Raw genomic sequence first — 25,066 nt, forward strand, 5'->3', positions numbered from 1 at the left:
AATAAAATATATTTTATCAATTTATAATTCTAATTAAAGTATCAAAGTTTTTGATTTATAGTATCCCGCGAAATTGAAATTTAAAATTTACTTTTGCAACCGAAATTTTTTAATTCGAAAATTCACAAACCTGCATTCCATTGATGATATGGCACTACCAGTGATCAAGTTCACCTTTGAGCTTCAAACGTCGCACGGCGTTGTTATTATCCAAAATGCCTTTGAATCTAATCTATCAAGCAGTCAGTAAGATTTTCTATTTCTTTGGTTTTCAAAGCACATTCTTTTTCTAGAAGCAGCAAACTGAGTTAAAATCCATACAACACTTCTCTAGAAAAGCGCGGCTTCAAATTTTCGCCGATTGTATCCAATAGAGGAATGAGACCCTTAGTTATTCTTCGTCAACTTTCAGTTCTGCCGCCATTTTTTCGTGTCTGTATAAAGGAATCGAAAGTGTTCCTCTGCTTTATATTCAATTCGCCCCGCTGAATCCGCCACTGGTTAAAATATACGTCTTGCCTTAACTTGGAAGAAAAAAACGTGAAAGTAAATGTTCAAAGTTGCTAATGCTGCTTTTATTTTATATAACAAAAGAAATGATGAGCTGCTACTAATTTGTAATAAAATAGCAAATTTTCAAGCAGTTACTGTAAATTACGATAAATAGAATCGAATGTATGCAATGCGAACTTCAATTAAGGTTTCTTCTTAAGTTAATATGATTAATTTCCAGTATACTACGGATTCTTTCAGTTTAAAATATGTTTTGCTATCCTTATATCGTGTTTCCTCATAGCAAATTTTTCTGTACTACAATTTTTTTATATGTGCTTTAATCGAATTTGCATGAGCTCTCAATGTTATAAACAATTTAATTTGGTTTTTTTCTTAAGGCGTTAGGTTGGTTTCAGACGTACAAAGACAAGATATTTTTACGATTTTTTTTAATATAATCAATCATATATTTCAAAAATATAATATGGCAAATCAAAGGTCTGAACAATGTCTCCTGAAATGGTGATGTTTATCATTGGAAAGAACATTCTTTAGCATTTATTTTTTAAAGACCATCTCTTTAAATTGTTGGCCGCGGCTACGTCTCATATGGTCCATCCGTTGAGTCCAATTTTCGGTGACTCGTTCGAGCATTTCGACTGGTAACTGATGGTTCGAAGCGAGAGTGTCTGCATGAGCAGCCCAAAACGTGAAATTATCTGCTTACCGAAGTGTTCCCTCAATAAAGCCTTTGATAGACGCGATGTGTGGGAAATGGCGCCGTCTTGTTGAAACCAAATGTCGCAGGGCTTTAATTTATGTATCAAATAGTCGGGCCAGAGGCGATCCACAGGGGGGGAACTGCGGAGAGTTAAACAAAATTAAAGTTATCATTATTTCCATCATAAGTGACACTCCGCGAAGAAAAAGGCTTTGAGTTGCAAGTACAAAATTACAAATTACATCGGCCCACAAGCCACATCAATGCTTATTTTTTCTGTATAAAATGGCAGCTCTTCAAGTTGCTCTTCGTCCCGAATTCGGTTATTTTGCTTATTTACGTACCCATTGAGCTGGAAGTGCGCCTCATCACGGAACAAAATTTGTCTCCAAAACGTCGTACTTTTTTTGGAATTTTTCGAGAGTCCATAGAGCGAAGCAATGTTGCTTGGGATGCCTTCGGCGATGTCAAATTTAAGTTTAATATGCATTTTTTCACTAAAACTATCCATTCCAATCGCAAAATAAATGCGCAGGCGCAGAGTTACATCGCAAGTGCTACCAGTCTATTAGAAAAAAAGGAAGAAGCTATTCGATTCGCCACTCACTAACACTTGGCGAATCGTGGACATACAGCGTTAATCTCAAAGCGCAGCCGTAAATCCTTTATCTTGGTTTATCCTCATTTATCTTTATTTTGGATGACTTTTGTTTCACTAATAACACCGTGACGTTGCACATTATTAAATCAGGCATACCAATATAGTCATTTACCTGTCTAAATATTTTCAAACATATGTACATATGTACATTTGCATGTACATATGTATGTGTGCATGTATATATATGTATATACTTACGGCAAATCAGTAAAATCACAAAGCAATGCATTGCAAAAACAATAACTAACACCTTCAACTACTTAAAATCTGACAACTCAATTTCCTTTTTTTATTCACTTACATATACTTGTATATGCATTTGTGTGGTTGTTGTAAAATTCCTATATTCCTTTACTACTGCCAACACGTTTTATCACAACACTACTACAACTATTTTTATTGCAGTTCTAATACGATATCATGTTTGCGCATTTTTATGCCTACTTGTGCACACAGTCACACCTCTGCGCACACAGACTCACACACGCATACACAAAACACACCAAAAGTTAATATTTTGCTGAGGCGTTCCACATAAACATGCAAAATGTGGAGAATTTTTTACATGCATGTGTGCGCATAGGTGTATTTGTGTGATTTTTGGTTAGACCTTAAAATGCGCGGCAGCAGAGAAAGCAAGAAGGTCAACTGCTGTTGATGTCCTGCGGCGTTAGCGTACTTTTTGTATACCGACAGCAGCAGCAGGAGCTCATCAATGCAATTATCAATGTTTTGTTGTTGTTGCAGTGGTGTGTTAGCTTGACAATGGCACTGGCTTGGTTACAAATGTGGTTTGTGCTGTTGTTGTTTTTGTTGTTGTTGTTGTTGCAGCATCTATATCCGCCGCTCAGCTGCGAAATAGCCAAACTAGCTCCATTTGACTGCCCGATTGTCTGTTTAAAATTTAATTTACGTTGTTGCTGTTGTTGTATTTCTTGTTCTTTGCGTCTTTAATTGCTTTTTGTTTTCCCTAAGGAAGATGCCAAACTTATTTTCACGTATTGTTCCACTATTGTCTGCGAATAGTTGTTTGTGCAAGTTGTTGTTATTGTAAACATTTCTATTACACCTCTACTACCTTTGGTGATAAATAAAGTTGTACCGATCGATACATGCATCTATGTAATTGAAAGGAATAACTGACATTCGTAGATTGCGAGGGCAGATATCGTGCACTGATGGTGGCACTTGGCGGTGGAGATCAAGCAATACGCCCCATGGTTTAGTACTTTATGGCCAAAATGGCTCACATAATGGCCGATAGTGTTCGTACATGCATGCAAGCAGTTTTCTGTTTTCTGTTGTGTGTATGTATGAGTGTTTGTCGTAGTAGTAGTGGTAGTGTCACCGTTTCGGACAACGCAATTGAGAAGAAATAATTACAGTTGAAGTGATTTTGAGAAATTGCAATAATATTTCATGCTTTTTGACATTCCGAAAGAAAATGACTGAAAAATGCCGAATTCTAAAGGACAACCGACGTACAGGATATACATACAAATGTATGTATATATTTGCTTGAGAATAAGGGGCTGTGAGTTTAATAAGATAAAATAGATAACTTAATGATTCGTAAATTCATGAAAAAAAAACATTTTTTAATACGATTTAAGTATAAAGGCATTTTTCTATAAAGCCAACTTACACAGGCTTACTTAATTGCATAGGAAAATGTCAACATTTTATGATAACGATATTGTAAGATTCTGCAAGTTGATGAGCTTACTGGAACTGTTACTTCAGTGTCAATAAGTGCGGAATAGAAAGAAGTAGGAGCTCTGTGGGTTTCTTGGAGTTCACTTTTGGACTCTTAGACTTCAGCTCAGCTCAGCAAGGATGCAAAAGACCAAAGAGCGCATAGCAAAACCTCAATTATTTCTTTCAACGTTCAGCAAACATTGGTCAACTAATGGCAGCTGTGCAGTCATAAGAACCTTGTGGCTTTAGGGTTAATTAAAAGAGGTTCAGAGAAACTTTCGCTCCCAGCAAGGTCCATTTTTCAATCGATGTAGAAGTTCTAAATTTTCTAAGTTCCGATCGGGATTCATGTAGAAAGATTGAATAACTTACCGGATGTCAGCTGCATCAATTCTTTGGAAGAAGTCTAGTTAGAACTGTCTCAACACTTTCTCTTCGAATGTCCCGAATTTTACCAAATCATGTAAAAAACCTCGTATCTATTACTTTTAGACATGCAGACAAAATAAGTAGGTAAAATAGAAATAAAACATGGGCTCAGGGCACTTTCGTCGAGATCTTATATCCAACTACAAAAGACTGTGCATAACGATATGTGGGGGTCTCTGAGGTCTATGATTCCGCCGAAAATGCTGAGGGTTTAGTCATTTAACCTAATCTATGTGAATTTATAAGAGTTCAGAACATGGCTCACTTTTCAAAAATTTATAAATCACAGATATGCCCTTCTGCCCATCCGTTTGTATACGAACTAGTGGCTCAGTGTTTGAGATATCAATCTGAAATTTTGCGATTGCACATCAGTCCTTGTATGGAAAACTTTTTTATGTCACAAGATACCTTCACGCTATGCCTCATAGGCTATTTTCCACGCAGAGGCTACAGTCTCAGAAAATATTGGGTAGTCGAAAAAGTCTTTTCGTATTTCTAATCAAACTTCAACTTATTTTTTTTAGATTTATACTTATAAATAAAGAAATATATACCATTTGGTCGACCACTTTTTGTCATTTTTCCGCTAGTAACATTATTCCAGCAGTGTAAATCGAATAACTGATACAGTATCGTCTCCGTAAACTTCAAAAATTTATTTTACGAAGGGTACAATACCCACCTCCTCAGAGTGTCAATATAGCTCCGTATATAACGAGTATAATAATTACTTGTAGATATTATAAACTACTTGTACTCTTGAGTAAACAAATTTATTCTAATCTGCTTAAATTCTATTGTATTTTAAAGACACCTGTCTTTTAAGCTTTTCGATGAGGCTTTTAAGTTTCTTAGCAAATTCTATCAGAACCAAACTTCGAGCGACTTTTTGTTTCCACAAGGGTATACATACCTATATAATGTCACTATTGCAAAAGACTTATTTTTAGCAAAACAAATGTTCCCAAAACAAACACAAAATCGATCCTTGAACTCAGCAATTTTCCGCATGTTTTGTAGTTCACAAATTGACCCACAAATAGGAAAAATTGCACGTGCTCCCTGCCATAGTTTTTTCATGCTTTTTGTTTCACTCAAAGATGTGTGCAAATTTTGTAACCTAATTGCATTGTCCATTTGTCCAAACTAAATACATTTAGAGCAAATAGAGTTTGCAATTTGACAATTCAATTGTGTCACACCGCCAACGGTGCACCCAGCAGGTTTCTGAAATGATTACCCGATATGGTGTACTTAATTTCCACCTTTCTTGTTTTTACTTCATCAACTTTGGTGGTCCAACGCTCAATGGTAGCGGCACTACAAATGGTGTTACGTCTATATGTACATATTCATTCTTTTTGCAAATTTTGGTAATTTTTTTTTCTTTTGAAGAAAAATTGTAAATTGTAGCATAGAACACAGTAGCTCGGTTTTTGGGCGGAGAAGAAATCGAATTCAACAATGCAATATTACATACATATATGTATATTATAGATTGGCTTCAATTTGACCAGTCAGACAAAAAATCGCTAAAAAGTTCAAAAATCGTTGATTTTTTTTAGTAGAAGAGGAAGTAAAAATCTTGGAATTGGCTTGAATATTTTCACATAATTTTCTTCGCCTTTCCAAGGACTGGTGAGAGGTGTTAAGTTCTACGGCACCGAACACACTGGTGCATTTCTAATAGCATAAATGTGTATAAAAAGATATTTATTACATTTATTTTAATTTTCATTGATCAGTTTAAAGAACAACTATATGCTATAGTGGTCCGATCGAATTTTTCGGAGGTTGTACCGTTGCCTTGGCCATTGCTGAATTTCGTGAAGATATCTCGTCAAATTAAAACGTTTTCCATAAAGTAGTCAGATATCGGTGATTCAGATGAGCATCTTCTTCGTGAGAAAAGAACACGTGCATAATTTTAGATTAATATTGCTACATAGAGGGACCAGATCACTTATATATGTAAATACACATACATACATACATATAGGGTGATCGAACAATACGGCGCCACTTCCCAAACATCACATCAATCAATGGATTTATTAAGAGAACACTTGTGTGCCGATAAGTTCACGTTTTGTGCCGGTCTACCAAGATTCTGTGACACCGTTAGACTTTTTCTGTTGGTTGCGGACAATCCCGCTTCAATTCAGGCCTTGTATTAGGCCTTGGATTACTCTTTATAAAGCTACTTGCAGGTCTTTTAGGGAATACATTTTGAATCATACTGCTTTCAAGAGTTATTGATCCCAAATTTGTACATGCGTTGCAAATAATTTTACATATTCGTCCTTTTTTATTAAGAAATATCTTCGGTTTTATGAAGAATTGCAAAGGACTCAGCGAATCTTAAATATTTAAGTATTTACATATAAACCAATGAAAGATTCCTTTAGAAAAAATTATACCAACTGTTACATACAAACCCGGTCTCCAGAAAAATCTTCGAAATAAATGTGTGACGGTTTTCATCCAAAAACCCATGACACAATCAAAATTTCGTTTTTTGTGGAAAAGTTACACATCTGAGTGGTTTAAAATTTATATTATATATTAGTTTATATAATATTAGTTATACATATATAATATAGTTTATTATAATATTAGTTTACATTATTACCAAAAATATATTCTCATTCCTGAAATCATTACCTGACACATGTATGTATATGTAAGACGATGGTTTGAAAATTTTATGTCCATCGTTGGCTTCGGAGAAATATTTCTCACCTACCCCCTTCCATGTATTGAGAAAAGCTCGTTTAAAGTTTCAAAAGCCAATTATACTAAGTTACCAGTTATATAGGCCCATATCTCCTTCAAAATTTCGGAAATCGTTGTCAATGCATTTTTTATACAAATGTACACATTTACATAAAAATCCATTTTTTTTAATTCACAAGTGGAATCCCTTAATATCAGTCTCACTATTTTATGAAGAATAAAAATTTCTTACTGAAAATTTACCTGGTCAAACAACCGCAAATTAAAATTCATTAAACATTTCATCATCGCATTTCATCACAACCACAAAATGCCCCAACATGTAGTGTCTTTGCGAGAGCATAACAACAATAAAATTAAACTCAGTGCTCACTTTACTCCAAACTAATACATACAAACACAACAAAAAATAGACAAAGTAAATAGCGCGAAATTGACTCACAAAGTATATAGGAAAAATAGGCGTTGCCATTGACGAAAAGCAAGGAAGTGTGCGTAAATTGTCAAATTTTGATTCGTAGAACCATCAAATTGAGTTACACTTCCCAAAAAGACTCAACTCAAAAGCGTGTATATAAGTTTTAATATGGAGTTTTATGCTTATATACATTAAAATATGTATAAATAAGAGATGCAGCCAAACAGAGAGCAAGAGAGAGTAATGTAGTATATATACATACATATACCATTGATAAATTCACAGCTGAAATGCTCACAGCAACACAAGCAACAGGTTGTACGCACTGAGCCGGTTGAGTGATATTTTGCGAGCGAACGTCGTGAATGTAGCAGTGCACGACCTTATAAGGGCAGTTGCGCTCTTAAGGCGTACATACATATGTATGTGTGTATGTTAATTTTTTCATTCATAAAAAATTTTATCAGCTGCACGAAAGCCATTTTATATTATTCATTCGTTAAATATGCATTTGTAGGGTTGGTGTACAATAACATATACATGCATACAAACTTTATTTGCCTGCCTTTGTGTGATTATGTAGATAAATATTTACATACATTTATGTATGTATGTGGTTTAGTCAAACTTTAAAGATAGGAAATTCAATTTATAATGGCAAAATTTTGTATTGTAAGTTTTTTGGTTATTAAACGACAAAGGCTTGTAAATGCACAAAAGGGTTAATTCAGGGTTTCGAATATAATTTTCTATTTAAATTTAAAAATTAATAAAATATCTTTTAGTTTGATTGTTGGATTTTGGAAATTAATTTTGAAGTATTGATAAAACATTTTTTGAATTTTTAATCTCAAAATCAGAGGCAAAAATTCATAAAATATTTTTTTTTGTTTTGATTTTGGGTTTAAATATTATTTTCAGATTTTCCAAATCCAGAAATAAAGTTTTAGAAAATGGATATACATACATGTACATACATACATACATACATATGTACATACATACATATCGCTCATTTGCTGCAAGACCGGCATGAATCAAAAAACGTGCATAAATCAAAAAACGTGCCGGTCTTGCAACAAATGAGCGATATATTTTTTTAAATTTCAAAATTAGCATTTGGATATTTACTTTTAGTCCAAAAGTTAAAATAAAAACGTGATAAACCTTTTTTCATGTAAAAACTGGAGTAAAAAGTAAAAAAAAAACATTTTTTAAATCAAAATCTGAGAAAAATGGATAACTCAGCAAATATTTACATAATTCTTACTGAAAACCGATTTAGATTTTTGCTTTTTTTCTAAGGGGAAAATTTTTGTAGATCATTTTAAAAGTTTTTTATCCTAAGGATATTTATACTGGCAATAACTTTGGCATTTTTATACGTCTATACTATTTTCTCTGTATTAAATAGCTTATTTTAATGGTATTTAATCTATACTTTAGGCACAGCAATGCGTGGTCAGATTCTCAAGTTTTTTTATAAATGACTGATAAAAAAATATTTTTGCCGTACTAGTGATTTTAGCTCCACAAAGTATAATAGTGAACCCCATTTTTTATAATATTATTTAATTTTCTCCATCTTTTTTTAGCTTTTAATTAATTTTTCGTTTTAAGGAAAAAATGCCATCAATCTTTTTTTGTCAATTTTTTATTTTTATTTTCATATAAGTATGTATGTGTAATACGTTTTCGAAATTCAATATCGAACCTGTGCCTAAAGCCATATAAGTGCATATTCACCTCCATGATATTCTTAAGACCTGAACTCTTCTGTGGTTTGATGTTCTTTGTTCAACAAGTTTAAATGCATATTTAATATTGGATGAACTTTTTGCTGTGGTTTTTAATGCTTCAAGTACCGTTATGAATATATAACGGTTATTTGTTGCTGAGGAAAACAGATATTCTTACATACATATGTATGCTCCGTCTACATATAAGTATATATTATATATACATAAGTTCACTCATATTCTAGTATATACTTACAGCTTTTAGGTAATTCATATGTGCCACTTAAATGTATGTAGATATTTGCAAAAAGTCTACCTACATATGCCCATAGCGCCATCTCAGTTTCACGAACGGTATAAAAATACGAAGACGTCAATTTTTTGGAGAAAAAAATGTGTAAAACGCAGACATTTCTTTCTTAAATTCCATCCGTACTCAAAGCCAATTACGAACAAGTTGTGTGTCCGGATTTTGCCAGAGTCTATACACAACAATATAGTTTTACAGTTTGCTGAAGCCTAACTGGCATTAACGCTATATTATAGGTAATAATAAAGTTCGTATTTGATTCGCAAAAAGACAGGGCTGATATCTGTATATATTCCATAAAACTGTTAGGTCCGAAATGAGTGCAACCATTTAAAAAAAGACCTTTTTTTATCTATATGCCATGTTTATTTGACGTTAACAAAGTATTACATTTGTTGATATTCACCAAAGATCGAATTTGACCCGTATTTAACAAAACATTAACTAAGGTTAGTTCATGAGATGTTGAGATCCTCTACATGGATCAATGATTCCCTCCGCCTATATAATGCCCCAAAACAGTAACTTTATGAGAATGTAAAGGCGTCTCTAATGACACTCAGTTTCGTCGCTGCACAAACTTTTTTTCATGAAAATCGATAGCCATTTCGTATGGAGCACATTGACCGACGTGCTGTCAAAAAGACTTACTCATAAAAAAGTATACCTACATTGAAAACCACAAGTCTTTAAAAAAAAAAAAACAAAAAAAACAATTGAGTCATCAATACCTATGTAATTGGGGTGGCGAAATCCACTTGTAAATGAAATTCGAATAAATCGATTTAATTGTATAAATATTTTTAAGATTGCAACGGTATTGAATTATAATATTTAGGATTGAAATTTATAGTACTGAACCATATATATACATTGTTTAACATATTTGATGTATGTTGTTCAAATAAATATAGCTATAATCAATTATAGCCAACAAAGTCTATCCGAAATTAAATAAGATTGTGTATCAAATATTATACATGTGGCGAGGAATCTATGTACTTTATCGAGAAAATGAACGCTTATTGGCATACATCATTCCGGATTCAGTGATAGGCTTAGGATCGTAGAAAACTTGTTTCATGCTAACAGTCGAAAGGAAAGAAAAGGATTTTGCTATAAAATTTATTACTTCACAAAGAGTTTGGTTGATTTATATTTTTAATGTATGAATAGCATCGACATCGCCCTTGGAAACCGCATCGTGTATAATGGAATGTATCTTCTTGTGGTGATCTCATAAAGCTAAGCAACTGCAAAAACTATTTATTCGTTCTTCATCTTTGCAAAAGTATATACTTATTTTTTTTTATATATAGACTTATTCTTTTTTTATATATTTTTTTAAATTTCATGAAAAATAAGTTAGGACATATTGAACTTGCTTCCGTGTTTTGAAATCGAAATTGTCGATTTTCATAGTCTTATAATCATTTATGTTTATATAACTGAATTCGATTAAATGCGTATAACATGCGTCAATTGAAATTTCCAAAGAATTGAGTGAAAATTTACGCATACGATACGAATTTGCAATTCAGAATTAATAAAAAAAGTACTGAATAAAATATGCTCACCTCAGTTATTGAAAATTAATACTCGTATGTTGCCGACATGCATTAGAAACAATTTCAATACAACCCAGGTAACGCTTGACGTTAGTTCTGAGGTGTGGTGATTGCGAAATTCCTATACTACCGGCAAACAAGTGTTCGTACGTGCTAATCTCTATATGTATATATGTATGTACATATGTATGTACCATGGAGCACTTTCAATATGATAGATTTCCATGAAGAGAATTTCCATGAATAGAAGCAATCATAAAAATTGTTCAAAATACGCAAGCATAAAAAATTTTATATTATTTTCAATAACATTTCTATGCGTGATAAGAATTTGGAAAAAAATGTTATCTTGGAATTGCAAAATCATAAGCTAAATCTTTTTTTTAAACTGTTTAAGCTATCTCGATCCATTTTAAATTTTATTATTTATATCTATATATACATATAATACATATATATTCTAAATTTTATGAAATTGAAAATACTACTCAGTTTCAGCCAGAGAATTATTTTTGTTTACATTGGTCAAGCTATCCCGTCTTTTTGCGTTGGGTTCCACTTGAAAGTTTTCCCTGTTAAAACAAGCAGTAACTATAACTTTTACTTGATGGCTTCAGTAATCTATACGGGTTATGCTACATAGCATTAGAAAGTTGAGGTTGAGTACCAAAAATGCTTCTCAGACAGTTTTTTTTAATAAAACTGTTCTAAAATTTTAAAATAAAATTTGGTAGCACTGAAGATAGCGCCTATGCGAATTCAACTTGATAGCTCTGTGTGCTTTTTTTTACATGTAATTTTTAATTTAACATGAGAAGCGAGCAGAGAGAGAGCGAATCAAAGACAGCCACTGTAAGAACCAATCATGCGAAGGTTTTCTATGTTTAATGGGTTTGACAAAGAGTCATCTCTACTATGAGCTGCCTGCTCCCTTATGATTGAACTTCTTATTTGGACCAGTACTGTCAACAGTTAGACTATTTAAGGGAACAAATCGCTCAGAAGCGGTCTGCTTTGGCTAATAGGTTAGGAATTGTATTCCATTTGAACAACTCTAAGCGATACAGAACGATATTAACTCGCCAAAAGTTTAAAGAGCTTGGTTGGCAGATACTTGTATACCCACCTTATAATCCGGATCGAGAACCAAGTGATTACTGCCTGTTCTTGTCTATGACGAATGATTTAGCTGGTGAAATATTCGTCATAAAAGAAGCTTGTGAAAATCGACTCTCTAATCTAGTTTTTATCAATAGAGACGAGGGTTGCTATGAGAGTGGCATTATGAACTTACCTTCAAAATAGATACATATTATTGGAAAAAAATCAGTTTATATTTAACTAAATCTGATCAATCTTGTTACGCTAAAAAAACTAAAAGTTATTGTAAAAATAAAGAAATTTCTTTTGACTAGATCTCATATAAACAAATTTCGATTTCGAAGCATCTGCAGTAAAGTTGTTTACTTCGAAAATGTGAGGAAGAATGGCTGATATTTTTCTTTACCTTGCTTGAGAACTTTAATGTTGCTTTCTAGTTTGTCATTGAAAATTTTTTTCGATAACCCAGTTCTTATATGCCATTTTTATAAATGAGTTAATGATCGCCGTTCAAATTATGTATTAGTAACCATCTTGGCAAGTGCAGCATTACTCAAAGCGAGAAATATTACACTAGAATAGAATAAATGATAAAAGTAAATATAATAATGAAAAAAGAAAACAATTATTAAAATGTTATTTAATGATTACAGATAAATTCGATTTATTTAAATTAATTTTGTTTCTACTTTACAATCACTTTTGGCATTTACGTGTGTACATATTTGCATTTTTATTAATATTATTTCATAGCAATTAATATACATGTTTTTTTCTTACACTGTTTTGTTTTCAAAGGTTTTTTCTTATACATGTATATATTGGGTATTCAAAAAAGTATTTTTATATTTCTAATCATAATAACTTCAACTTATATGGTATGACACAATGTGATTGGTAGCACTGGAGATTTACGTCTACAACGACATCTATGCAAAAAATACGAAAAGACTTTTTCGCCAACCCAATATATTTGTTTGTATATATTTTTTTGTTTTGTTTCAGTTTCACTGACTTATTTTTCTTTAAAGTACAATAAATAATTAAATAAATTAAGTAACCAATTAATAATGCCGTGTATTATTATAATATTTTTGTATGTATGTAGGCATATATTCACAAAACTAAAAGAATTTCTTACTTATAGTAAGGTCTTAGAAGGCCTATTATTTGTTATGGCTTTAGTTTAGGTTTTTTAACAGCATATATTTTTCTTTCCTTTTAACTTACTTTATTTTTAATATTATTAATTTATTTTTAATATTTTATAATTTAGTTTTAGGGTACTATGTCCATTTTTATAATTTTTTTAGTTTTTTTAGTTTTTATATTATACTTTAAGTACATGCATAGCCACATTTTTATTGAACATATTCTGTTGTCATATTGAATTTTAAACTTAGTTTTTGTTTTTTGGTTGTTTTTTTTTTATTTATATGTATATGTGTGCATTCGCAATTGAATTGTGATGTCACTTTGTAATTTTATTTTTAACATTTCGCTCAGCTCATTATATGTACAACAAATAATTTACAGCTCATTGTGAAGGTTTAGTTTTCATAACAACAGCCACATACATATTACATACTTACATAGATGTGATTTGTACAAGTGGAAGTAATTACTAATAATTTAATAAATATATAAATATGAGCATTAAAATTGAGACACAACTAATCTTTCATAAATACCAAGTGTAAGCAATGAGTGTAAGTGAAAATGATTTTATTTAAACCGTTAAGCTTTATCATTGGCAGCTGACGACAATTTTCATATATTTTTCAAACCGCAGCATTATTAAAACATTAAGAGATATACGTGTGATGTGGCTTCAAGATTGGCATTTTGAATTTTAAATTGTGGTACAGGTCGCATATTCACACTTAAAGTTTGTTAACAAAAGCAGTTTGAGATTTTTGGAAGTGGTTTTCTAATTTGACGAATTTAAATTTCCATATGATGTAATATCACATCATATATATACATATATGCACTTTTTCATGTCTTAGCATGTCATATCAGGTCTATATTTTCAGGCTTTGTAAGCCTACCTGCTATTTATTTATATGACAGTAGCACGCGATGTGATGTGATATTTAATTATATGGTAGAACCATGTGATGTGATGTCTTATCATATGCATATTTACAAGTTTTGTAAACACACGTGTTATTCTATTCTTCATCTGCTATTTATATGATAGCAGCATGTGATGTCATGTCATATGTATATTTTCATGTTTTGTAAACACACATGTAACGAGATTCTTCACATGCCACCTAATTATATGATACCAGCATGTAATGTGATGTCATATAATATGCATTTTTATGTTTTGTAAACAAAAGTGGTACTCATCTTTCAACCTTCAGATTATTAATTATACGAAAACAGCATGTGATGTGATGTCACGTCATATCATATGCATTTGTTTACGTGCTACTACATGCTTCAGTTGCTATTCGCATATGATCACATCATATTATGTTGTATCATATGTATCATGGAGTATTGCGTTGTGCGATGTGATATCATAGCAACGTATGATACGCGTTGTGATCACTTCTGTTAACACCTTACCTTACCTTACCTTATACAAACTGATTTCTGATCCACAAACTACTGGATATTGAAAGCAGCATATAATATTGCTGCATATGTAGATGGTATAATATTTGGCATACTATTGATGTGATCACATCATTAGTATGCTATAACAACTGCTGTTTTTTTCTGTCATTTTTTCTCGTTTTATTTTTTTTTCTGTTTTCAGAATTTTTGTGACCACTTGCTGCCAACATTTAACTTCTATGAGTTTTTGTCCGAAAAACAAAAAATAAATAAACAAATAACAGTTTTATATATCTTTATGGTGTTTCTTTAATGTTTTGGTGTAATAAATAAGTTTGTAATGTTTATGTGTATAATTGCATATAAAATATGTTATAAATAAATAAATAATTAATAAATAAATAGTTTAGTTAAAATTTGTCATTCTTTTAATTAATACTATGATATACATATATATAATTATATTATGCGCTGGCGTTGCTGAATTAATAAGCTTCATTGTTAACGTTTCTACATAATTTACAATTTCTTACATTATATATGTATAGTTAAGTATTTTTTGTAATTTTTGGTAACTTTTTAAAATGTGTACTGTTTTTAAGTATGCTTTTACTTTCGAAATATGCTTTGCTTAATTTACAATTTTGCGTATGTCACGAAATATTTAAGAGTATTTTATAATGGAAAATGAAAAACAAAATGTTTTTATGTTTTTTTGGTTGTTTTGGTTGTTTTAAAAACAAATTTCTTTGACAGCGACTTAATGTTGCATATACATATATAAATTTAATTATTTTTCAATATTTTTTTTTTTTTATTTTTTTATATGCTTTGTTTAATGATTCTTTGGAATAAAAATTGTTTACAAAATTCAATACAATATATAAAACGAAAATTTTGTGCGCACTCGCACCGTCAAGTTGCTATAACAAACTGTCTTTAATTAAATTATTAAAAATTAATAATAGGAATTGGAAAATTATCATAAGCTAGTAAAGCAAAAGCCTTTTTTGTTCATTTATAGTAATAAAATATAAGTCATAATTGTGTTAAACATATATATATATATATAGTAGAAGTCTTTCGCTAAAAATCGTACACACTGCAATTCTTTGTAAATCTGTATGAAAAACATTATTCCGCCTCATTGTTTACTGGTTTATGTATTCCGCTACATATTTTTAATGAACCGGTGTGACGGCCTCTTAGGCATATACATACATACATATGTACATAAGTACATAATTTGTTTGTTTGATTTTTTTGGTTGAATTTGTTTACATTAATTGCACATCTGCATCAAGTTATTGAGTGTGGTTATTAAAAATTGGAAGAAGCTTATGGTTTCCACAACTATCAACCATTCTCTCACCTGGGCGGTTCTGTTGTAATCGGGTATGATGGTCTCGTTAATACAGTCATCAATATTTAATGAACTGCAGTTTCGTGTACTCATGAATGCACTGTGTGCAGCATTTATATTATTCGTGAGCTCGTCGTATGTGATTTCTAAAAAGTCGATTATACTACGGGATTTTTCTTTATATGTACTTTGCCATTCCCGCACGTTGTCCTCATTTTTAGTTTCATTGAGTACGCTTCGCAAGATTTTGAATGTTGTATATATCTTAACAATTTCTTTCTATACACAATAAGAGAATTAGCAAGAGAAAGAAGGAAAAATGATTACTTTTCATTGATTTTACATTATTTTAAACTGTTTTTAAACAATTTACAATTTATAGTTTTTTTCTTTTACATAAAAATACTAACATTAGATATACTAAAGTTCATATTTTATGCTTACCAATTTGTCATCCATTGTTTTTTGTTCAAAATTCACATTTTTACATGCTTCTTTATTCAATTTAATTTGACGGGTGAACGATTTGGTATATGGATGATCTAAACTTAGACTGTGTTTGCTCCAGTTGTGGAAGGTATTCTCCACAGTTTCAACAAAACGAACTTTAGTCTGGAAAATAAGGAGAAATTTGTTAAATTAAAGTAAAGTATATTTCTTTTACAAAAACTAGCTGAGATAATACTAAATTTGTAATAAAAAATTTAATTAAATTGCGCAAATATGTATATATTATATTAGAGTCACATGATAATTTTTTTTTAATTCATTGAGGAAAGTAGTGCAAAAAACTCAAAGCTAGACGCTTTGAGTATAAAAGTATTGGAAAATTATTTTAATTTTTTTTTTCTTAAAAGTGAAGAACGCGTCATAAAAATCATTTTTTAGTTTTAAATTGAAATTCAATTGTATTTAGTATTATTGAAATTTCTTCAACTGTAATTACTATTGCTGTTACTTACAAATTCTTCAATCTGTCCCATAATCGTATTGAGCGATTTAAGCGATTGATTTCGTATAAGGTCTAGAGCTGCTTTCATACGTTCTTCTGGGCACATTTCGGTCGAACGCACATTCAAGTGATGACGACGTTGCGGTTGTAGGCTATGTAGTAGAGGCGATAAATCATCACGTTCGTTCTGTATTAAATGTTTGTGATGTTGCAGGTGATTCTGTGATGAGTGTAGAATTCGTTTTCTTCCGTGTAATGTTCGACCTGAAGTAGTGGAAATTTGCGCCAATATGACAATGCAAACGATTGGCAGGAGTACATAGGATTCTGCAAGTAGAACATAAATAAAGAGAAATACATGAGAAATGGTGAATTTGAGACAGGTTTGAATAATACATACATACAACTAATAAAAAAGACAAGAAATTATGTTTTAAACTCAAAAAATAAAATGCTTAATTTAGACAAATCATTTCCTTTACCAATGCACATTAACTTTGAGCGCTAAAATGTGCACAAACTTCTCAACACATATGCATATGTATGTATATGCTATACATTTCATCACAAGCACACATCAAAGCACGCACTACCACATGCACACGATAGGCTGACAAGCTAGCGCACATACACATGCTTAGTTGAACACACCTGAGCGTGCGAATTGCTTCGGCCAATTGTTGCATACACCAATGAACGCTGCGAAATTAACGCACACTATAAAAACTCGCTGCCAGCAAATGCGCTAAAAACCAATGCAAAATTCGCAATGGCAGCGTTGTGCTGTCAAGTAGCGGTGAAGAAATTTCTGCTGTATTTTCATATACATACTTATCCAAAGCAATGTGCCTACATATAATACATACATATATCATACATTATGTACATTATGTACATATTATATATATAGCAGTGCAATTAGCGGAGCTAAAGCGTACACACAGTAATTTGTAGAATTTATTAAAGAGCACAAGCTGCTGCAACAAAGTATGCGTGTAGACGAGCGTGTTGGCATGCGGCATACGCGTGCTCGATCGATCTGCAGTTTACCGCTTCGGCGGCGGATATGTAGATGTAGATATGTGCGCAATTGTGCTTGACAGGTGGTCTAAGTGTAATCTAGTCAGACTTAGAGACTTAAACTGTCTAGGCTTTTGTCAAGATCAAGGCAAAGGCCGCCAATAATAGAAATTTACTGCCGCATGTTGCCGGTTGTTGCGGTCAATTGTTTGTTTTTTTACAATTTGTTGCATTTTTTTTGTAGCTTTGATGGCATTTAGTCAAGCGCATAGCACAGATGAGTCGCCTGCAATTTTCAGTTGCTTTTTATTAGAAATTTGCTAATTATCATTTGTAATTAAAAGCAACGATTTTAATGTGAAGCGATCTTGTTGGTGGTTGTTTGAAAAGGTGTATATGTATGTACTTGTATGCAATACATAGAAAATGTTATATGTATTTGCTGCGAGAGCTACATACATACATATGTACATATATGTGTGTGGTCATGCGGTTGAGCAGAGCTTTCTTAAAGAGCACTGCCAACCGCAAAGGCTGATAAAATATAAAGTGAACGATCAAAATTAAACTCTTGTATGGGAAACTTCCTTATTTGATGAGTTATCTTCACAAAATTTTTCATGGATTGTCGCCAAAAGCAACGGTATAATCTCCGAATCGGACCACTATAATTGTTGTGCTTTGTAAGCACCAACAATACTCTGTCATATTTCTATTAATTTTATATATGAAAATATGTGCAGCATTTAAAGATATTATTGTTTTTTGTTTTTGTATTATAATTGTTTTGTTTTTTAAAGCAAGCATTTATTTTTGCGATGACTAACATTACATAGTAGACTTCTATAAACACAAAACGAACTGACGTCGGCTCGTGTGGCTGGTTGTAATGGTACAGGCTAGCACCGCTGTGCATTTGCTACAATTATTTTGTAAATATTTTGATAAAGTTATTGTTTACTATAAAAATTTGATTTATTACTTAATTAATTTGTTGTTTAGTTATTTTTTTTTTAATTTTTTTTTAATTTGTTTGTTTTTTTTACTTTTTCATTACTAATACTCGCTACAACTATATGTTGCTGCCGCTTATTCATTTTTAATTTTACATTTAGATCTATTTTTAGAAACGTTTAAAGGCTTAAGCACAGTTAGCATTTAAACAAACACAAAGCTTTATTTTTTACTTAATTGATAATAATTATTTGCTCATATTTACAAAAACATACTGCATTGCCATTTCTTTAATATTAATGCCTGTCATTGATTCATTCATTAATACATTTCATTCAATAACACACTTGCTTGAATTATTATCTACGTACACAAACACACACACACGGGCGCGCGCAACACGTATCGCTTACATAGTGCTTCGCTAGTAGGCGGATGCGCGTTGACCTGTAAAGGAAAATCACTGAAGAGTATCCTGTTTGTTCGCTACCTTAAACAATTGAGCTAAATAACAGCTTCGCATTTTCCACGTGTGTATGTACATGTGTGTGTTTGCGTATGTGACTCCTGTTTGCTTTTTAATTATAGCAATCACTGCAATTATATTTATTTCATCACATTATTATTAATTAAGCAAATATACTATATAACGCCATTTACATACATACATACAAATATATGTACATATGTAGTAGCATATCAAAGCTAAAATGCACTCCATCTTACATGGGAATGTGTGTCTGTTTACCTTCACGTACATTTGTATGCTCATTTAGTCTAGTTAAGCAGTGGATATATGCAAGGCGTGTTGTCATTGGCTACCGCTTAGTTAAGCAGATGTTAAAAAAAGCTTATCAATATAGAATATATTGTATGTATATACACACATGTGTATATGTGGGATGTAAAAATACATTTCTAACGAAGTATATCAAGGAGAAAATATTAAGATAAATGTCAAGCATTCGCATTGTTTGTTGCGCTACTTTCGTACTTAGATTGATCGGAGGCGTACGTCATAATTTATTGAAGGCGTTCAGTTAAATTTAATGTTATGTGTAGATATGTATGTACATATATGCCAAATCTACTTGGGTCCCAATATATAGCGGGTTAATGGCGCTATACAAAGTCAGGTAGCAGAATCGATATTAATTTAATAAGATATTTCTAGATGTATTCAGAAAAATGGAAATTTTAAGTGTTATAAAACTATAGAAAAATTATATTTGAGATTAAAAATAAAAAAAAAATTTTGCAAAAGTTCAAAAAATTAATTTTATTATTTATTCAGAAAGCCCAAAATTGCAAATATAAAAGCCAGTAAAATAATAATTGCGATAAAAAATTTAAAGCAAAAAAAAAAAATTTTTTTGTCAAAAAATTCAAATTTTTAATTTTTTTAAAAAATTTTAAAATTAAAAAAGGCATACTAATATTATATTATATTTGAGCTAAAAGTAACAAAAAAAAAACATTTTGTCAAAAAATTCTAATTTTTAATTTATTTAAAAGGTTAAAAATTTCAAAAAATATAATTTTTATACGTAACAAGAGTTATACTATTTTGGCATAGACGTTTTAAAGTAAATTCGTTTTAATGCTAAAAATTATAATTTAAAAAAAAAATAATTATTAAAATTCAAAAAAATTAATTATTAAAATACCTCGAAAAACATTACAATATTATTACATTTTTTTGAAAAAAAAAAATTAAATTTACAATGAAAAACACTACATTATTACGCTTATTTTGGAAAAGTATAAAAAAATTATTAAAATTACAATAAAAACAATACAATTATGTTATAATTTTTTAAAATAAAATGTTTTCAAGCAAAAAAAAATTTTTCAGTAAAAAGTTTCGCAGCTGAAAACTTATGAATGAAAGATTTTAATGAAATTTTTTAATATTAATAATAAAAGGCGTTTTTCGTGAAATTTCATCGCTTTGGTTCCAATTTTAAATGCCTATTTCAACACCTTGACACTAAAGCGGTAATGCAATAAGTTTACTTAATATTATTGCCAACCTTTGTAATAATAAAAAATTAAAGCAACTATTTTCTGATAAACGCCTGAAGAGATCTTTACGATAACAGCAAAAATATACAAAAAAAACTATAAACATAATAAAGATAAAAAGTAGTAAGAAAAAAAACAACAAAAATAAAATAATAATAAATGATTAATACGAAATCGTGGCAAGGGAAGCCCAAAAGTCTGTACTCGTATAAGCCACGTTCGAAATATGGAACACTATTACTAACACCTTCATAGCTCACACCACCACTACCCTTTTAATAAGTATTATTACTTATTATTTGCATTACTGTTTGTTTGTTGTTTGTTTGTTTTTGGCTTTTTTGTTCTTTTCAATTGCTTTTTGTACTATTCTATTGTTTTTTTTTTCTACTTTGGTTTGTCTGATTGACTTACTCATCATCGGCATCCTTCTGTGTGCGCGCGTTTGGCAATTTAATGCGGCGCTTTGCATTTTCGCTGTTAAAGCGGCTTTAGTCGCTGACTTTTGGCATGTAGCGGTATTTCCAGTGACGAAATTTATTGCACTGGCGGCACTTGTCGATAACACTTTGACACTATGCTGTTGTTGTGGTTGTTGCTGTTGCAAATGTTTCGTATTAATTGTGCGTACTGTGCGCGATTCGCAACAATCCAGTGCACTATTAATTTTTTTGTTGTTGTTACTGTTCACTTGTGTTAGCGACATTTTGGTTTGTTTTGTTTGTTGAGCTTGTTTAACTTTGTTAATAAAAATTATCACAGAATAATGCACACGAAATGGAAATGGCGTTGTTTCGTGCACAATTTCGCAATTTGGCGTTTAGAAAGTCAGACTTGCAAATTTTTGAGTTGAAATATTTTTCTTAATATTTTTTTATGCTTTCGCAAAGTTCAATATTTAAACATAAATTTATATGTATTTCAGTCGGTAAATAAGACAATACTGTTTAAAAATGTCCTGCTCTGCAACAAGTGTTGTTTAGCAGCGAATATTTAAAGGCTTTTTGCTTATTTAATTTAGTGAACTTTTTAAGTATTTTTTTATGTTTTTTATATGTGCTCTATATTGGCAAATTGAAATTATTTACAAATTTCTTTAACTATTGCACGCACGATCTCCTTATAATTTCACTTGTTCGCTATTGAATGCCGATTGTAAGTTAAATCAGCAATCGCAATCGCTTTTAAAGCCCCAACGGCATAAGCTCAAACAAACGCTCGTATTGAGTACAAGAACATTGCGCTCATACACACTACACACACACACGCGCGCGCTTACACGAACAAACACACATATAACCACACGTACTAACGAGCGGAGTAAAGCAACAGATACGTCGTCTTAACAGTTAGGATCTGAGCGAAGTTCACCTAGGCAGCCATAGCGGCACGGCACGAGCGTGTATATGTGTGGCACAGCGTCGGCTTGCAAAGTAACAGCAGCAAGAACGCGTCGTCGTGCGCTGGCGACTACGAAAACGAAGCGACTGTCTCAACGAAAGCGACTGCCTCAACCCCATCGGTATTAAATTTCTCAATTAATCGTTCAAGCGGCGATCTTGGCCAAGAGCGTGCGCATCGTTCAGAAAGAGCGTCATGCCGCGCTCAACAACTAATTGGTGAATATTGGCCAAAACAGTAGAGTGGCGTTATTAGAAAAGTTAAAACAAAATGTCAATATGGAGGAGGAGGAGGAGTAGCTGAGCACGTGCGGAAAATAGAAGCTTAGCAGTTGTACGTGAAGGGGGTTGTTGTTTATGCTTAGGCAGATGTAAACAACATATATAAAAAGTTGTTTAGTACGCTTCTAACGAGGGCCACGGTTGCGGCGCCGCTTGGCGTCGACATCACAGTCACAAACGCAGCAACATAAACGCAGCGCTTAGCGCGACTGCAAGCAGCGCTGCTGTTGTGGTATTTGGCGAGCGCGCGCTTAACACAAAATCACTCTTTTAATACATACAAAACGCAGCATTAATGCTCGCTTATCTTAAACAGAGTTAAGCAAGTTAAACGAGTATAATCGGCGCGATTATAAATGTATGCGCGCTACTCTATACTCCACATACACACACACACACATAACAAAGGCGCCCTCTGAGCATTGTATTGTATTGGCGCGCGCCAAGCAAGCAGCCCCCCAACAAACAACCCATACATATGCAAGCGGGGCCGGGCGTTTTGAGTGTGAGTTGAAACTATAAGTGAGCACTTTTGTTTCTAACAAAAACGGTCGGCGCGCGCTCAGCGCTTGTGTGCCGCCTGAAAAAAACCGAATAGCACGATGAATGGCTCGTGCAAATGCTGCATTTACAACGCGTGCCAAACATGCTCCGCAGCGGCAACTGCAACGGCAATTAGTGAGCTGCTAGTTGCTCTTGTCAGCGCAAGCTGTGTTGTGTAATTTGTCTGTGTGTTGGTGGGGGTTTCGCCTCATATACATACATATGTGTGTGTGTGTGTGTTTTTTAGCACGCGTATGCGCGCGCCAACTCCCAACTGATGAAATTTCATTTTGGCGTAGCGCATGAGTCAACAGATGGAGCTTGGGTTTAACTTACAATAATTATGCACACACTTGTTTACTCGTCGCCAAATGCGCCGCTGACCGCTTAAATGCTACACCGTTTACTGTTTGGATATCAGCCGCTGGCTACATGATCATTTGGCGATGCAGCGAAAAAAAATCACCAGATCGCTTGGGTGACAAGTAAGTGTAGAAGAATGTGCTGCTGTGTCGTTTTTGTTTTCCTCTTTTATTCTTTATTATTATAATTTGTGTTTTGTTTGTGAGTTGTGACGTCGAATTCATTGCAACTTAGTTAGCAGCATTTACTTGTAAATACACACATGTAATTGCAGTCACCAATCCACTGCATTGAGCACAATTGAAAGTGCATCGATGAATCACAGTGATGTGTGCGCGCCTCTATCGCTATCATTGGCGGCTTGTGCCGCTACAAAACACATAATTCTCTGTGTTCTTCTTATGAAGCAAATTAATTTCGTGTTGGCCCCCACTACTTGCATAAAGATTACATACACACACACTATTTGCAATTTTTAAATTCGGTACTTTGGTTTTTCCCAAGTTTATTTACTATATACTATTATTATTATGATATGGATATTGGATTGTTGCATGTTTCATAAACTATGAAAAGATATATAAAAATGCTATGAGCAATATTGCAGAAAAAGCACTTGTGTACTGCATTTCGTATGCGATGCGCGTTCGCCTTTGCGCATACACAACTATTTATGGTATATAGTGCTGGCTTGTATATGCAAATTGCATGAGAATCTGTTAATTTATTAATTTGTAACTCTAATTTAAATTGACAATTTACTAAGGACTTATATGGTCATCTATGTCACTTGATATTGACTTTAGAAGTCAGCATTTTTTATAGCTTGCACGTATTTTTCATCATGACCCTAGACAGAGATATATATTGTTACAAAAAAGTACCCGGAAATTCTAAATAACACGCAAAATATTTAATCATTAATCAATATTTATTTTGTCTCCTTGAAAATAATCCCCACCAGATGTAAAACACTTGTGTCAACGATTTTTCCAGTTCTCGAAACACTTTTCATAAACATTTTTTGGGTTGGCCTTCAACTCCTTCATAAAATTTGGTTTTATCTCTTCGATCAATCCAAAATATCCACCAAAATCATTTTAGAGATGTGGAGCTCCCTTGCCATCTCTCTAACACTTGCCTGACGGTTTTCAACCACCATATCTTTTTGAATATTTTCATCAGTAGAACAGGTCGAAGATCGTCCAGAACGATCTCTTGACAGTCTTTGAAGGCTGTGTACTACTCGTAGGCTTGTATTTTGATAAAATATATATAATTTGATAGTACATAAATAAAATCTTCTCTAAAAACAATGAAGATATGAAATCTTGCAGCCCAATATTAAAATGAAAGTTTTATTTGTGCGAGTTGTGAAAAAGTCACACGCTGACATGGCTTACCAATATGGATGATAAAGCATAGTTACAATATTCTTTTGGGGCAAGAGTTCACGAACTAATTCTTTCAGCCGTTTATTTTAGCAAACGAAATTTGCCAAGTTTATGAAAATGCATTTAACCTTTAGGCTTACTACAAGCAAAGTAAGCATGAATATATCTGAAAATGTTGTCGTACCTCAGGGATATGTGCATATGTATATTAACATAATAAAAAACAAAATATTTGACAAGTGGACTCGCCAAACCCGCGAAATTTTAAAATACCTCATACGGCTGCACCGAAGCTATAAAATCCTTCACACATGAATGTC

The 25,066-nt window shown here is 32.3% G+C and overlaps 1 protein-coding gene across 1 annotated transcript; it reads right to left on the reverse strand.

Moving 5' to 3' along the window:
* Positions 1-12,543: 12,543 nt before the first annotated feature.
* Positions 12,544-21,921, reverse strand: LOC105223633 (uncharacterized). The gene is made up of 4 exons (XM_029549203.2): positions 21,179-21,921; positions 16,776-17,092; positions 16,258-16,425; positions 12,544-16,092 (listed from the first exon to the last, which is right to left on the reverse strand). The coding sequence occupies exons 1-4, from the start codon at positions 21,468-21,470 to the stop codon at positions 15,733-15,735; spliced, it is 1,137 nt and encodes a 378-aa protein (XP_029405063.2). The 5' UTR covers positions 21,471-21,921; the 3' UTR covers positions 12,544-15,732.
* Between the last annotated feature and the right edge of the window lie 3,145 nt (positions 21,922-25,066).

The sequence above is a fragment of the Bactrocera dorsalis genome, chromosome 4 (assembly GCF_023373825.1).
Source record: "Bactrocera dorsalis isolate Fly_Bdor chromosome 4, ASM2337382v1, whole genome shotgun sequence".
NCBI lineage: Eukaryota > Metazoa > Arthropoda > Insecta > Diptera > Tephritidae > Bactrocera > Bactrocera dorsalis.